At 50.9% G+C, this 16,236-nt stretch overlaps 1 protein-coding gene across 3 annotated transcripts in view; it reads right to left on the bottom strand.

Moving 5' to 3' along the window:
• LOC144179515 (uncharacterized) overlaps positions 1-16,236 on the bottom strand; it is a 191,162-nt gene that overhangs the window by 46,090 nt on the left and 128,836 nt on the right. For all 3 annotated transcript variants that reach the window (XM_077707895.1, XM_077707896.1, XM_077707897.1), the window contains 2 exons: positions 9,274-9,294; positions 6,395-6,578 (listed from right to left, as the gene is read on the bottom strand). In XM_077707895.1, coding sequence (XP_077564021.1) covers positions 6,395-6,578; positions 9,274-9,294 — 205 coding nt within the window. The remainder of the gene's footprint in view (positions 1-6,394; positions 6,579-9,273; positions 9,295-16,236) is intronic.

Genomic DNA, 16,236 nt, shown 5'->3' with positions numbered 1-16,236 from the left:
CATCGTCACCTTCAGCGTATCTATGTCTACTGCCGGAAGAACGCCCCTGACATAGATTCCCAAGCGCTCCTGTCCTGCGATGGTCGCTTGCATTATCTGCTTCAGATTCGTTATAATTTTCGTTGCATCATTACTAGCCCAAGTCCTATAATTTTAACTACAATGTCTTTCACCCAGGTTTGTTCCCTCATTCACGGCTCTCCTAACATATTCCATAGCCCTGTGTCTATCTATAATAGTTATTTCTATTTGTTGCTAGGCTAACAAGTTTTTTTTTCTTGGTGCTTAGCAAGGCGCCAGGTTTCTGCGCCATCATTCATAACCGCCAGAGCACATTGGTTGCATACCATTGCCGTCAGTGACAGCGGTAGCCTGCTTTTATTACCTATTGCTATTCCTCTTATCCATTCCTATTCTAAGCGAAATTTCTTTTAGAATCCAAAGACTACAGTCTTTCTTGGGCTTAAAGACGAAAATTTTCCTCGGTCTGTCCGTCCCCGTCCGTACGTTCATCCGTCCGTTTCTTAGTCAGAAAGAAAATTTACATATAAACTACCAAGAGCACCAGCGGCGGATATGTACTCCACTCTTCCCAAGGAAACGAAATGCAAACAATGCATACAAAACACACTTCTGTCACTGAGTTTGTCTGTCGACTCCCAGCGCTTCGGCGACGCCGGCGAGCATGTTGTTGCAAATCGTATTTGAGCCTCCCGCGCCAATGTCACATGGTGCGGATGAGCCGCGAACAGAAGAGCTCCTCTGGCAAAATTGGGAGGGGGAGGCAGTGAGCGTGACGACGCCATAGCAGCGTGTGCCACCCTCCACCTCACACTTCTGCCAGAGCCCGGGCGAGTGTCTTGTGCGGGCTCAGCATACTTCCCTTCCCTTTAAACTTTCGCCACCCTCTCCCCCGCTGTTTCTTTCGGTCTCCGCTCGCAAGGTTGCACGCCGTCGCTATCGCCGTTGCCAAACCACAGTAGCGACGGCCAAAGTTTTCGGCATTAAAAATAGCGTAAACCGACCAACTCTGCAGTACGCCTTGCATCTTAGAAAAAAAATATATCCAGCTTTTATGGCATACATTCTCATCATCGTCGAAAAGAAACAAAAGCAAACTTAAAAAGAATAAGATATTCCAACGCCTTCCACTACTCATAGCCATACATCTGGCTGTGACGAACTAACACTCTACAAAAGCTGCATAAGGATGCTACACATTAGTAGACAATTCTCTGAATTGCTGCGAACTTTTCACGGAAGAAAATAAAAAATATTCAGTGAAGCTTGCACTCAAGCGCAAGACTCGACTGGCGTAGCTCTTCTGGGTGCGCATTGCCGGACGCATAGTTAAGTTTCAGTATCATTGTTTATTTGCATAGTTGCGGTGGTAGTAATCGTCGTAAAATATGCATCGAAGAGGTCGTCGTCTTCTTCGCGGCGACTGGTGGATGCAAAGTCATCCTCAGCATTGTAGTATTCCACCAGCTCTTCGCCATGGAGTCGAGGCAGCGGTGGCGGGGTCTGCAAGTCCTCTCGGCAAGGAGTGGCACACACGCAGCCACGTCTCCAAGCACCCATAACGGCTTCCAGAAAATGCAGCGGCCACGCTCACATCTCCCAAGCAGGATGTCTTTTCAACTTGAGCATTACCGCTGGAGTTTTGTTTTACATGTGTGATAGCCCTTGACGACAGCGCTGAGTTTCTTCCTTTTTTTGCTAGAGCCAGTGCGCGTGTCGAGAAGCTCGGCGGTCGCCGCGAGGCACGAGAGCTCGGTATTTTCGTGGTATTTTTTCCTGCAACGGCGAACTTACGGCCGCTAACACCAGCACCCCCGTTCACACCAAAGGCTGAAAGCGTGCCGGAGAGAGACGAGATGGAAGTACGCTGTTTCAACAGACGGCGAGTCGTGGGAATGCGGGAAGAATGGATTGGATTCACTAAACGCGCGTTGCATTCACCGTTGGAGGGGCGAGGGAAAAGAATAAGCGCATTACGGGTGGGAGGGGGAGTAGTTGTAGTCGTCACAATTACTGCCAACCACTCTAGTTTGTCACCGCCATACTGCTATCAAGGTTATATTTCGGGCTTTGTAGCTACAAAACTACACAGAAAATGGAACATGTTATTGAGGAATGTAATAAAGAGTAACCGTGGCGATTTGAAAAGTTTGAAAATATCCAGGATGGCCTTTCCTACAGTCGTTTTGAAATTGGAGCAAAATTACCTACCTAAATGCAATAGAGTGAACATGTTAAATAGAACCCTTTTATCTACACAAACTAGAATTAAACTAGAAATAAACCCCATAGCATGTTAAGGTCCAAGAGAACCGGATCCTGCATTTTGGGAATTTTGGAAAATCAGCAATGTTTGTAATTGTAGTTGTAAGGAATTCCTTCTTCTTCCAAATTCAAAATAAATCCAAACCAAAACCTTTCCCTGCAAACTAACTTATGAGATCTTATACCTTGTGCATAACGATCTATATATTTTTTTGTTCAAATTAAAAATTTCTAGCAGGCACACCTGTCTTAGCTCTGATGAAAACACTCCAATCTAGACACGAGGACGACATAAGGGATTGCCAAGGAAGGCCCAGTTGTTTAAACCCCGTCCTTGAAATCGCATTACAGTCATTGGGAAAATCAGTATTATGAATGTTTGTTTATATTTTCTGTTATGGTCGCTTTAAACTACCGAACATATTTTTCTCTCTTCGTTGATAATTCAACGCATGGAACCGGTTTACGAACCAGTTCAAATCTTCTGAAACGGTTTGCCAACTGTTTCGGCCCGTGAATTTATCGAGCCGGAACTGAACCGAAACGAAATGAATTCACCTAAACCCGAATTGTAGCTGAACAGGTATCTTTTTCGGTTCATTGATTGATTATAGGGTTTAACGAGCCGACGCAACGCAGGCGATGAGGCGCGCCGTAGTGGAGGGCTCTAGATTAATTTTTACCACCTGGGGATCTTTAAGGTGCGCCGGAATCTCGTGCACGCCGGCGTTTTTGCTTTTCGCCTTTATCAGAAAGCGGCCGCCGCGGCCGGGAATCGAACCAGCGACCTTGTGCTCAACAGCCCAACGCCTTAGCGACTGAGCCACCGTGGCGAGTCTCTTTTTCGGTTGAGCACCCTAGTTGAAAAACATTAAAACATTAATCAGCCGCTACCGCTGCGGCGCATACTGATTAGTTTCGCTAGCTGGCCATGCTGCGTCACATGGCGGTCAGACCTGTGACGCATCACAGGGTGCCAAGAATCCCTGGATCCGGACAAGCCGCCAATGGAATCTGAACCTGGCAACGTTTAACGCGCGAACCTTATCTAGCGAAGCGAGTCTCGAGGTGTTGTTCGAGGAATTAGAGGGCAGTAAATCGGATGTAATAGGGCTTAGTGAGGTTAGGAGAGCAGGCGAAGCCTTTACGGTGCTGAAAATGGACATGTCTTATGTTACCGGGGTCTAGAGGACAGAAGAGACTGGGAGTGGGATTTCTAGTCAATAAAAGCATAGCTGGCAACATAGAAGAATACTATTGCCTTAGCGAAAGGGCAGCAGGTCTTGTAATTAAGCTCAATAAGAGGTACAAGCTCAAGGTGGTGAAGGGCTACGCACCCACATCCAGCCACGACGACCAAGTGGTGGAACGCTTCTATAAAGATGTGGAATCAGCAATGCTGAAGTAAAAACACAGTATACCGTAGTTATGGGGGACTTCAATGCTAAACTTGGGAACTATGGTCTGGGCTGTAGAAATAGCAGGGGGGACCTACTAGTTGAGTTTCCAGAACGGAATAACCTACGCATAATGAATACCTTCTTCTGTAAACGGGAGAGTCGGAAGTGGACCTCGAGGAGCCCGAATGGGGAGCATAAAAATGAAATAGACTTCATATTATACGGTAACCCTGGTGTCGTGCAGGATGTGGAGGTACTTGGAAGGGTAAGGTGCAGTGACCACCGCATGGTAAGATCCCGAATTACGCTAGATATGAGGAGGGACCGCAACAAGCTAGTACGAAAAAAGCCGATAAATGAGCTAACAGTAAGACGTAAAGTAGAAGAATTCAGGATCGCGCTGCAGAACCGATATTCAGCTCTTAACGAGGAAGCCGAGCTTACGACACAGGAAGCCAGCGACAGCCTTACACGCATTATCACGGAGTGTGCAGTAGAGGTCGGGAGCACTATGGCTAGACAGGATACTGGAAAACTTTCACAGGAGACGAAATATCTAATTAGGAAACGGCAAACCATGAAAATCTCCACCGCAGCTGACAGAATAGAACTAGCGGAGCTTTCGAAGTTAATAAATTAGCGTAAGACAGCTGACATACGGAAGTATAATATGGAGAAGATCGAATACGCTGTAAAGAACGGAGGTAGCCTGAAAACTGTGAAGAGGCGTCTTGGCGTGGGAAAAAATGAGATGTATGCACTTAAAGATAAGCAAGGCAATGTCATCACAAATAGGGATAAAATAGTCACAGTGGCCGAGGAGTTCTACAGGGATCTGTACAGTAGCCGGGACATCCAGGATAATGCCGAACGAGACAGTAGCTCAGACGAGATAGACATCCCACCAGTAACGACCGAAGAAGTAAGGAAGGCTTTGAAAGAAATGAAAGGGGCAAAGCACCTGGTGAGGATCAGATAAAAGCAGACCTCTTGAAGGATGGCGGAGAAATTGTACTTGAAAAACTGGCAAACCTGTATACGCAATGCCTAATGACCACAATGGTACCGGAATCTTGGAAGAATGCGAACATCACCTTAATCTATAAAAAAGGCGACATGATGCACTTGAAAAATTACAGGCCGATCAGCTTACTGTCAGTCGTCTACAAGGTATTTACCAAGGTGATCGCTAACAGAATTGCTGCAACCTTAGATCTCAGTCAACCTAAAGAACAAGCAGGCTTCCGTAAAGGTTATTCAACAATCGACCATATTCACACGATCGATCAGGTGGTAGAGAAGTGCGCTGAGTATACTGAACCCCTATATATAGCACTCATAGATTATGAGAAAGCATTTGACTCGGTCGAAACCCTAGCAGTCATTCAGGCATTACGGAACCAGGGGGTAGATGAGCATTATGTAAGAATACTAGAGGATATCTACAATGGGTCCACAGTTACCATCATCCTCCATAAGGAGAGCAGTAAAATGCCTATAAGGAAGGGTGTCAGACAAGGAGACACAATCTCTCCAATGTTATTCACAGCATGTTTACAAGAAGTATTCAGAACGTTGGATTGGGAGCAGGTAGGAGTAAGGGTTAATGGAGAATACCTCAGTAACCTCAGATTTGCTGATGACATTGCCTTGCTAAGTAACTCGGGGGACGAATTGCAAAGCATGCTTTCCGCACTGGACGAACAGAGTAGAACCGTGGGCCTGAAAATCAATATGCAGAAAACTAATTATCAATAACCTCGAGACAGCGCAGCGGTTTGAGATAGGTGGCGAGGCAGTGGAAGTGGTAAGCGAATATATATACTTAGGCCAAGTTGTTACCTCAAATCCCAACAATGAGGCAGAGATAATTAGAAGGATCAGAATGGGGTGGGGTGCATATGGCAGACATTCTCAGATAATGAATAGCAGCCTACCATTGTCGCTGAAGAAGAAAGTGTATGACAGCTGCATCTTACCGGTACTCACCTACGAGGCAGAAACTTGGAGGCTCACTAAGGGTTCAACTTAAATTGAGAACGACTCAGCGGGCAATGGAGCGGAAACTGATAGGTGTAACATTAAGGGACAAGAAGAGAGCGGAGTGGGTCAGGGAACAAACACGTGTTAAGGACATATTAGTAGAGATTAAGAAGAAGAAGTGGACGTGGGCAGGGCATGTAATGCGAAGACAAGATAACCGCTGGTCATTAAGGGTAACAGAGTGGATCCCTAGAGAAGGCAAGCGTTGCAGGGGCCGGCAGAAAGTTAGATGGGCAGATGAGATTAAGAAGTTTGCGGGGATAAATTGGTCACAGTTGGCACAGGACCGAGGCAATTCGAGAATAATGGGAGAGGCCTTTGCCCTGCAGAGGGCGTAGATATGCTGCTGATGATGATGATGATGATTATGAAATATCGTACACATCGGCGTTATTGCTTTTTGCATTTATCAGAAAAGCGGCCGCCGCGGCCAGGAATCGAACCAGCGACCTCGTGCTCAGCAGACCAACGCCTTAGCCACTGAGCCACCGCGGCGGGTCACTTTTTCGGTTGAACACCCTGGTTGAAAAACATTAATCAGCCGCTACCATTGCGGCGCATAGTGATTAGTTTCGCTAGCTGCCCATGCAAGAGGTCACTGGTTCGACTCAACATGGGACAGCAACGTTGTTGCAAGCTCCTAACAAATTACAAGTCTTGCATACCTGAAGGCGTCGTGATGAACGTTGTGTTCACTGATTCGTTGCAAGCGCCATTAAAGCAACCTTCCAGAATGGCAACGTAGTAAGACCAGGGCTCGAGGTCGGTAATGGCGATGGTGGGCCTCCAAGATGCCTTATTTGTTCCCTCATACTGGTACCTGTGGGTGGTGTGGGTGACTCCATCGGGCTGGAACGGCAAGCACGAAATAAATGCTCCAAGCGACACGGACTCTTTCATTTGACCTGCCACAGGCGCAGTGCACTGCCATTTGAGCACCCTCCCTGGTTTGTTCCGACCTTCCGTTCAAACAGCACTAAAAACTGTTCAACGTTTAGCAAGTCAATGCGAAGCCAGTCAGGATCTTTTTAGAAACTGCTGTGTTTTCCACGGAGTATACGATTGGGTCCTTCCAAAAAAAGCTTACTAGCGGGAGGGGCTATAGATCTGATAAGAGCGAAAAACGTGTCTAGTCTATGAAGCCTCCTGAGCGAAATAATTATGAGCCATCAAGAAAAAGGAGTGCGCGTTCAATATGTTGGCCGTAACGTTTCTTACTCTGCCCGGCCGGCTTGTTCAGCTGTTTCTGCTCGCTCCTGTATGTGTGTAGTACTGCTGGTGTAGGCATGGATGACGCAGTGCCCGCAGTTCATCGTGCGGGGAAACGCCGCGTAAAGCGACGCCTCTCCACGCGCTTTTCTCTCTCTCTCTTTGCAAAATTGTGCATGCCGTATCTATACGGGCTCCTCACGGCTATCGAACCGGTTCCAGAGAGCAAAAACACGTGTGGAAGCCCGTCGCTCTCCGCCCATGTGTTTGGCCGTTTAAGTAGGAAAATTCGACATTGTTTTTCGTTGTTTAACCTAAAGCCCTGTTTGATGTGATTAACGTAATTTTTTCTTTTACCTACTTGCGCATCTACAGCGTCGTTTAAAATCTGAAATAAGCGAAGCTGTTGGGAATGGGTACCGATAGAGCTGCAATTAATAGAGAAAACCTTCTCAGCTCTGTGAATGGACTCGCTGATTCGTATATGCATAACCCATTTAACAGAATTACAACCTCGCTAAACCAAGAATAACCAAAACTCGCTGAGACGGCATCCCGATCTCGCGCTAATCACGAATCCACCACGTGAAATGACGTTATATATTGTTTTTCCTTTCACCAATAACAACGTGGATTTCACACGTGGCATTCTGCAGTGAAAAACACCTATTTTTCTTGTGATAATATTTGTGCATGAACTGGTTCCGAATGTCGATAGTTTGTAATTTTTCTGATAACATAATTGTACTTTTTTCGGTGGCAGTCTCAGTAATTTTCAGTATTGGCTTGCAGCTTCATTTCCAAGAAAACATATTGTCACGAAGCAAAGGACGACGCAGTTGTCTTGAAGGAGAAACAAGTTTATCGGAGCGAACTTGTGCTCCCCTAACAACTCAAAAGAATACAGAGGCGGCGAAGCAGCGGTCAACAAAGTGACTTGCGTCGGCGAGCATCGCAGAATCGAATGCCCCGGCGTCTGCTCTGCCAGCTTTTTTATCTTTCGGCGCACGTGGTTCTCGAACCGTCGATTGGCATCGAGAACATTGTAGATGCAAGAAGATTATTCCGGGCTGTTCACGTCATATGGGAATGCTCTCCTTATAAGAACAGATAACACATGCGGCACAGAAAGAAAGAATGGAACACGCGCTTCCCTTGGCACAGAGATAACACAGACAAGCGCAGCCTGGCGTTAAAAGCAAAACACAAATAAACAAACCCAATACATGGTTCGCGGCAATATTGTTAATCCGAGGTACAGCCTCCCAAATTTTTAATAGTACAGCGGGAGCGACGACCGACCGGCATGTGAGCGCCTTATCACGCTGTGCAGCAGTGAAATAGGCGAAAGTCCGCGCACGCACATAGGGCCATCTGCTTTATGAGTGTCGTTTGCGACGCTGTTTCCTTGAGAGTGACCCACCCCCTGCCATTCCATCTGAATGACTTTTTGCCCCACGCTGCTTAGCTACCTTTGGCGATAGCGAAACGGCCTTGCAAGATAAGGGAAACAGGGGGGGGGGGGGGAGTGTTATCTGAGAAGAACAGCGGATCAGACGACGCTTCCACAACAGACAGTTCCATGGGCGTGCGCGTACCCTCGCCTATTTTGCCGGTAAACACCGTGATAAGGCGCTGACATGCCGATCGGTTGTCGCTCCCGCTATATTATTAAAAATTTGGGAGGCTGTACTTTTATAGTTTCAGTTTTAATAAACCAACGTTACTGTCTTCTCTTAGACTACACGTAACACGGACGAGGTTATGAGGAAAATACTAGGAATATTTAATACGGGAGTTCGTTTTATAAACGCCATAAATACAAGAAAAGTTTCACCATTCATAATTTTGTGCAGCCAGAGGATTGTTTTTTTAATTGAGCAGTGGGAGCAATGTTTTGGCTTCCCATAGTCTTGATTGCAAAGCCGGATGGGTATGGCTCACCGTTGACGCACACTGATTCGTACCTTAAGAAGTGCTCAAGCCGTCTTCGCTGCCGCGGGCTGTGTGCGTGCGTGTGCGTGTGTGCGTGTGCGTGTGTTACAGTATGGCTCGTTTTATTTGGCCATTATTCCTCTTTAAATTGCCACAATTTCGCCCAGAAAGCGCAAATAATAGGTTCGTATGAAGTAGTTTAGAACAAAGCTATACCATGAAAAGTTAGCTCACGTGACGCTATGTTGGCCCACTAGATTCAGCTGAGGCTGTATACCAACTTATCGGAAGACGCACGCATGTGGACCGTAAGTCAAGAAATGTACTGGCATGAGTAATCAGTGCGCCTGCGTTCGCAAGCAACTGTCCGCAGCAACCATGGTCTTCCAAGAATACTCACCGAAACTTTAGCGACCGTCACCTGGAAAATGCAGAAATATTAGATATCATTACTAGCCAGAAGACGATCCTCCAAAACAAGTGCACTATTTACACTGGTCTGGTCGGCATGGTTGAAAAGTGCAAGCGAGGATCAATGTAACTATAACAAAATGCAAGCAGATTCAACCTTGGGTCTCGACAAACCGTATCTTTATTCGCGTTCATCGAGTCTGAAGGTCTTCGAAACAAACTGAACCCAAACTAATGAAAATATGCGACTTCCTTACAATTTCAGATGGCTTGCTAAAGTAGGAAATCAGCTCGAGGATGATTTAAAAAAAAACCTACCGTAGGTGCTACAGTAATGTTGGGGTACATGACAACGACATACAAATAATGTACAGCAAAAGTGTGCCTGTGGTTTTGAATCCGTGATGACCCTCAGTGTTGCTATTTAGACGATAGCACACTCAATCCATCAAGCCCACGCCCATGACGCCGTCAGTAATACAGTCGTTTCCATTTCGACAAGCGTAACATCACCGGCTGGGTGGTGGTGGTGGTGGTGGTGAACGTTTATTGGAGCAACAGGGGAAGCGGAAGGGGTGTGGGAAGCCTCCTTAGTCCAGAAGACCTCGTGACCGCGCTGACTGCAGAGCCCGGGAGATCAGGGCCTGCTGGCGGGCTGGGTCCGGGCTGCTCAGCTCAGTCTCCCACTGCTCCAGGGAGGGGAAGGGGCGGGTTAGGTGAGTATGGACATAAGAATACTAGATGGTAAGTGATGAGAGGGGTATTGCAGTGCTCGCAGTGGGAAGGGTAGATGGTGGGGGCGATGTGGTTTAGGATGGCGTGATTGAACAATGTGCCAGTTTGTAGTCGGCGGTATGTGTAAGATTCGTAGTTGGTGAGTGTCGCGAAATTCGGGCCCCTCCATGGCTGTCTCTTTTTTTTTCGCTCGCCATATTGGGACCCAGCGGGAGGATCCCGGCGGAGCAGGAATGTTTTCGCCGCCATTTCGGCCCGCGGGGCAGTGGGCCATGTGTTTCGGAGGAGAGGGGCGAGAGTGCCGCGGCCAGCGGAGGTTCCACCCGCTTGGTTCTCGGAAGAGGCGCGGTCCGAGAGACGGTGCTCGGTGCAGCGCGGGGTTCACGACTCGCGGGGAGAAGGAAGCGAGCAGTGGCGGTGGAAGGTGGTGCGGTTGAAACGCGGCGGCCGGTTCTGTGGGCTGCGCTGTAGCCCCGAGTGCGACGACAGCGGCGACCTCGGCCCCCGAGAATTCCCCTCGAGGAGGGGACGGTGCGCGGCCCAGGTGTGCCCGAATTGCGTCGCCGATCAACGGGACTCATCGCAGACGACCGGCGAGCCGACGCATCTTCCCCGACGAGACCACCGACCAAAATCCAGCTAAGACCTCCTCCCCTTCCCCACTCTTCTGCAGACTCTATAATCGCCCTCACTATTATCTTCCTCCTTCGCATCGACTCCGCGGACTTGATTACCCTCTATTCTTAGTGTACCCTGTTGTGTGTACGGGTGTGTGCGTGTGTGTCTAGCGAGCCGAGTGTTAGAGTAGTTGGGGGGGAAGCTCCCCTGCCCGCCTATTGTGTGCCTTACTCCTTCCCTCGTGTTTCTTAAGCCGAGCTTCGTTTTCTTTGCCTGTATTACCCTCTCTGTCTATCTGTTTTGAATTTCCCGTGAATGTGAAGTAAATTTCCGTTGTTTCGAAACTGTTTTCTCGTGCCCCGTCTCGTGCCTCACGCCAGCGGCCAATCAGGCGTGGACCTATCGCCGGTTAGCAGGTCCGAACCACATTCTCGAATTCGCACGTAAGGGGGAGTTGTTTGTCGCTCCTCCCGTCCGAGACATCGGCCACTAAATTATTACTTCGCTTAATTCTGTGACAAACTGGCGTCCACGGCAGGACCGCTAACCACGATTGGCCCGGGGCGTGAGGCATAGGGTAACGGGTGATCTTTCCGCGGCAGACAGAATGGCCGATCTGGAGCGTAGAGTTGCTCTGGGTAAAGAGATGGGCTTTGAAGGGACCGCTCTTCAGGAATTTTTGAGAGAGGAAAGAGCCGCAGAGCGCGAAAGGCGCCGGGAGGAGGATGAGCGTGAGAGGGAGCGCGAGGTGCGCGAGAAGGAGCGCGAGGAGCGTGAGAGGGAGCGCGCGGCGCGCGATAAAGAGTGCTCAGCACAGAGGGTGCTAGAAATGGATAAGGAAATGCAACTCCTGCGCACGAGGAGCGAGGCTGGTAGTAGCGGCAGTGCAGTGGGCGACTTGAATGAAACCGAAGCAGCATCACGACCGCCCGCGGTTAGCCTGCACAAGCTGATGGCGGCGTTTAACGAGAAGGGCGACGATCTCGACGCCTATTTGACTCGTTTTGAACGTGTCGCGGAGGCACAGAAATGGCCCCGAAGTCAGTGGGCCACGACGCTCAGTACTTGCCTCACGGGGGAGGCTCTCAGCGTTTTCGGACGAATGCCCGCGTCCGATTCCGCTGACTATGACAAGGTGAAGCGGGCACTCCTTCTCCGCTTCCGCCTCACGGAAGAAGGTTTCCGAAAGAAGTTCAGGGGGGAAACGCCGAGAGACGACGAGACTCCATCGCAGTTCTTCGCCCGACTGGAAAATTATTGGGAAAGGTGGCTACAACTTTCCTGGACGGAGAGGGCTTACCAGGGGGTCAAGAGTCTGCTCCTGTCCGAGCAGTTTTTGGAGAACTGCGGGCCCCCTATGGCACTCTTCCTAAAAGAAAAGAAGACGCGGGACACCGAGGAGCTCGTCCAAAGGGCGGACGACTACGTAATGGCTAGGAACATGAACAACTTTGGGAGGAAAGACCAGAAGCGGGAGGACCCCCTGGCGGGCAGAACCGCAGACCCAGGCCGGCGCGAGCAGTTCGACAGGCAACCACATCCGCCAGCACCGGGCGTACGCTGCTACCTGTGCTACCGGATGGGGCACGTCGCCGCCCAGTGCAGAGCGAACCGAGGTCAACAAGGCCCGAAGAACACGGGTCTGGGGGCCGCAAGGAACGTGTCCGCCTGCTTGCAACAGGGGTACTCGAGCCTAAGCGCGGACAAGCATACCTCTGTAGACAACGCTGCCGAGCCTCTCGGGGCACCAGACCTGCCGGTGGTGGAGGGCCGAATCAAGGGCCGTCGCTGCAGGGTTTTACGAGACACGGGGTGCAACATCGTCATCGTCAGCCGAAGATTTGTGGACGATCGAGAATTAACCGGGGGCCACCGGACTGTTCACTTGGCGGACCGTACTGCTAGGAAGCTACCGGAAGCTCGGATCCAGGTAGACACGCCCTACTACAGCGGGGAGATAGTGGCGGGATGTATGGATGACCCGCTATTTGACCTCATCCTGGGGAACGTCGACGGGGTGAGGCCACCAGGGAAGCCCGACAAAACATGGACGGCTGAGACAGAGGAGACACAAGTCAAGAGCGCGGTGACGGAGCCTACCTTACCCGCAGCGGCGGTGACGACCCGGCAGCAGGCTAGAGCGAAGACTTCGGAGAACTTCCGGGCCCTACGTGCGCCGACGCTTATCTCCGACGTCAGTGCGGGAGAAATGCGAGAGGATCAACAGGCATACGAGACTCTGTTGCGGTGTTTTGAGGCCCAAAGACGGGGAACGAGGTCAACCTGCAAAAGAAATGGCTCTTGCGGGTTCTTCCTGCGCGACGGTCTCCTCTTTCGAGAGTATGTACCCCAATCGGGAGCCCCTTCCGTGCAGCTCGTGGTGCCGGAGCAGCACCGATACAAAGTTCTCCATTTGGCACATGCGGGCTTGATGGCGGGGCACCTTGGCCGGGCGAAGACTATTGATCGGATACTGGCCGACTTTTTCTGGCCGGGCCTTCATGGGGACGTGAAGAGGTTTATCGCGTCCTGCGACATCTGCCAGAGAACCGTGGATCGCGGCACGGTCAGAAGAGTACCGTTGGAACGGGTTCCACTGGTGGACACCCCCTTCCGTAAGGTCGCCATCGACATCGTGGGGCCTCTCAAGCCGACGACGCGCAGAGGCAACCGATACATTCTAACGTTGGTCGACTACGCTACTCGCTTCCCCGAAGCGGTCGCGCTGCCAAGTATTGAGACGGAAAGGGTGGCCGAAGCTCTGCTGCAGATATTCTCGAGGGTGGGTGTACCCGAGGAGATGCTCAGCGACCGGGGATCAAATTTCACTTCCGAGCTTATGACCGAGGTGGGGCGCCTACTATCCTTGCGACTACAGACCACGACACCCTACCACCCGATGGCCAATGGCCTGGTCGAAAAGATGAACGGCACGCTAAAGAAGATGCTGCGCAGGATGTGTGCTGAACAACCGAGAGAATGGGACAGATTCTTGGAACCCCTTTTGTTTGCGTACCGGGAGGTTGCTCAAGCCAGCACCGGATTCTCCCCGTTCGAGCTGCTTTACGGCCGAAATGTTCGTGGTCCACTGGCCATCCTCAAGGAGCTGTGGACCGGGAACAAGGTGGAAGAAGAGGTCAAAACCGCCTACCAGTACGTCATCGACCTGAAGGAGAGGCTTGAGACAACGTGCCAACTTGCCCATGAGGCGTTGGAACAGGCAGCCGAGCGATACAAGGCGTACTACGACGACCGAGCCAAGATGCGTCACCTCCAGGCTGGGGACGAGGTGCTCGTCTTGTTACCCACAGAACATAACAAGCTCACCATGAAGTGGAAGGGCCCGTATGCCGTGGCGGAAAGGAAGGGAGAAGTTGACTACGTGGTGAATGTCGAGGGGACGCCCAAGACGTTCCATGCGAACATGTTGAAAAAGTACATCAGGAGGGAACTAAAATCAGGTGTCCCTGTCCAGACGGTGTCAGCCGTGGCGGTCGACATCGGGGCCGAAGAGATGGCGTGGCCCCTCGGAGGCGAGGTGGGACCGGAAGACATTGTCGTGTCGGATCACTTGACTACCCGACAAGCGGGGCAGCTGCACTCTCTGCTGTCGAAGTACAAAGGCATATTTTCGGATCAGCCAGGACTCACAACGTGGGCAGAGTGTTCTTTGTCCACGATGACGGACGCGCCGATCCAAGTGAGGCAATATCCGCTTCCTTTCGCTGTGCAACAGAACATCGAAAGGGAAGTGTCGGCCATGGTTGAAATGGGGGTGATTGAGAGATCCAGCTCACCGTATCACGCACCCGTCGTGCTGGTCAGAAAACCGGACGGCACTTACCGGTTCTGTGTGGATTTCAGGAGGCTGAATGACGTCCTAGTGCCCGATGCAGAGCCTATTCCGAGGGCTGACTGTCTAATTGCGGAAGTTGGGGGGAGGAAATACTTTTCAAAGATGGACTTTTCTAAGGGGTACTGGCAGGTGCCCCTCGATCAGGCCTCCAGGGAGAAGACCGCCTTCTCGACCCCTATTGGACTGTATCACTTCAAAAGCATGCCCTTCGGTATCAAGACAGCCCCAGCCGTTTTCGCAAAGCTCATGCGGCGGGTACTGGACGGCATCGACAACGTCTACCACTACTACGACGACGTGCTGGTGGCCACAGAGACGTGGGAAGACCATTTGGTGGCCATCGACCGGGTGCTCGCGCGAATCTTGGAAGCCGGAATGACGGTCCATCCCAGGAAGAGCCAGCTCGGGTTCGAGCAGTTGTCGTTTCTGGGTCACACCATAGGTCACGGACACCTAGGTCCCATGGAGTCAACCCTTGACAGGATCCGGCACGCTGCCCGTCCGGTGACCAAACGTCAAGTGCGGGCCTTTTTGGGGTTGTCTGGCTATTACCGAGATTTCATCCCCGGTTACGCCACAGTGGCCGCCCCACTAACCGACCTCACGAAGAAGCTCGCCCCCAACACGGTTAAGTGGGGGGACCGGGAGCAGCGCTCCTTCGAGGAACTGAAGCGGATCCTTTCCGAGGCACCTGTTTTGCAAGTCGTCGATTTCGACCAGCCCTTCGTGTTACGCACCGACGCCTCCGACCAGGGGCTCGGGGCGGTTTTACTGCAGAGGAAAGGCGCCGTGCTCCACCCTGTGGCATATGCAAGTCGGAAGTTGCTTCCGAGAGAACGGGCGTACTCAGCAATAGAGAAGGAGTGCCTCGCCATAGTCTGGGCGGTGAAACGCTTCAACTTCTACTTGTATGGGAGGGCCTTCACTATTCAGACGGACCACCAGCCACTAACTTACATCCGCCAGGCTCAGTTTAGGAACGCTCGCGTTCTCCGTTGGGCCCTCCTGCTCCAGGAGTACGATTTCACCATCGCCAGCATTAAGGGGCGAGATAATGTCGGGGCCGACTACTTGAGCAGGGTGTAGAAGGACTACCTGGCTCCTGCGGCCTGGAAATGACAGCGGCTCCATTTTTTTTTGCTCGTTCATGGGCCGGGTCATTGATATATGTGAAGTGTTCGTGTGCTCCGCGGCGAATGTCTCTGTGAATGTATAGCCAAGTGTACCCCGTGCCACGCTATGTAGTCGAATTTTCGCCTGTTTCTATTGCGGCTGCGCGAGATCATGTGTGAGTGGGGGGTCCGCATGGCCTCAGAACTTTATTGCGCCATTGCGAGTGCGTATTGGAGTGTACTATGTATGTAGACAGTGTGTAGCTTTTTCTCTTTATCTTCCTCGACTTAATTTTCGGTGTATGCGGAGAAGCGCGGCCCTGTTCATATGCAACGCGCTGTTACTTTGTTATCGTGTGTATCCCCTCCTATGGCTAGTATGGCCACCCCCTTTTGGGCGATGTCGGTTACTTGGTGTGATTTTGGCTGGTGCCCGTATTTCGCTTTGGATGTTTGGTTTGAATGCTATTGGGAATAACATTCTTGATGGGGGGGCAGTGTCGCGAAATTCGGGCCCCTCCATGGCTGTCTCTTTTTTTTTTCGCTCGCCATATTGGGACCCAGCGGGAGGATCCCGGCGGAGCAGGAATGTTTTCGCCGCCATTTCGGCCCGCGGGGCAGTGGGCCATGT

Source organism: Haemaphysalis longicornis, unplaced genomic scaffold, assembly GCF_048455015.1.
Source record: "Haemaphysalis longicornis isolate Haplotype H1 unplaced genomic scaffold, Haemaphysalis longicornis Haplotype H1 scaffold_4, whole genome shotgun sequence".
In the NCBI taxonomy this organism is placed as follows: domain Eukaryota; kingdom Metazoa; phylum Arthropoda; class Arachnida; order Ixodida; family Ixodidae; genus Haemaphysalis; species Haemaphysalis longicornis.
The sequence above is the reverse complement of the archived record's forward strand: the minus strand, read 5'-3'. Positions and strand labels throughout refer to the sequence as shown.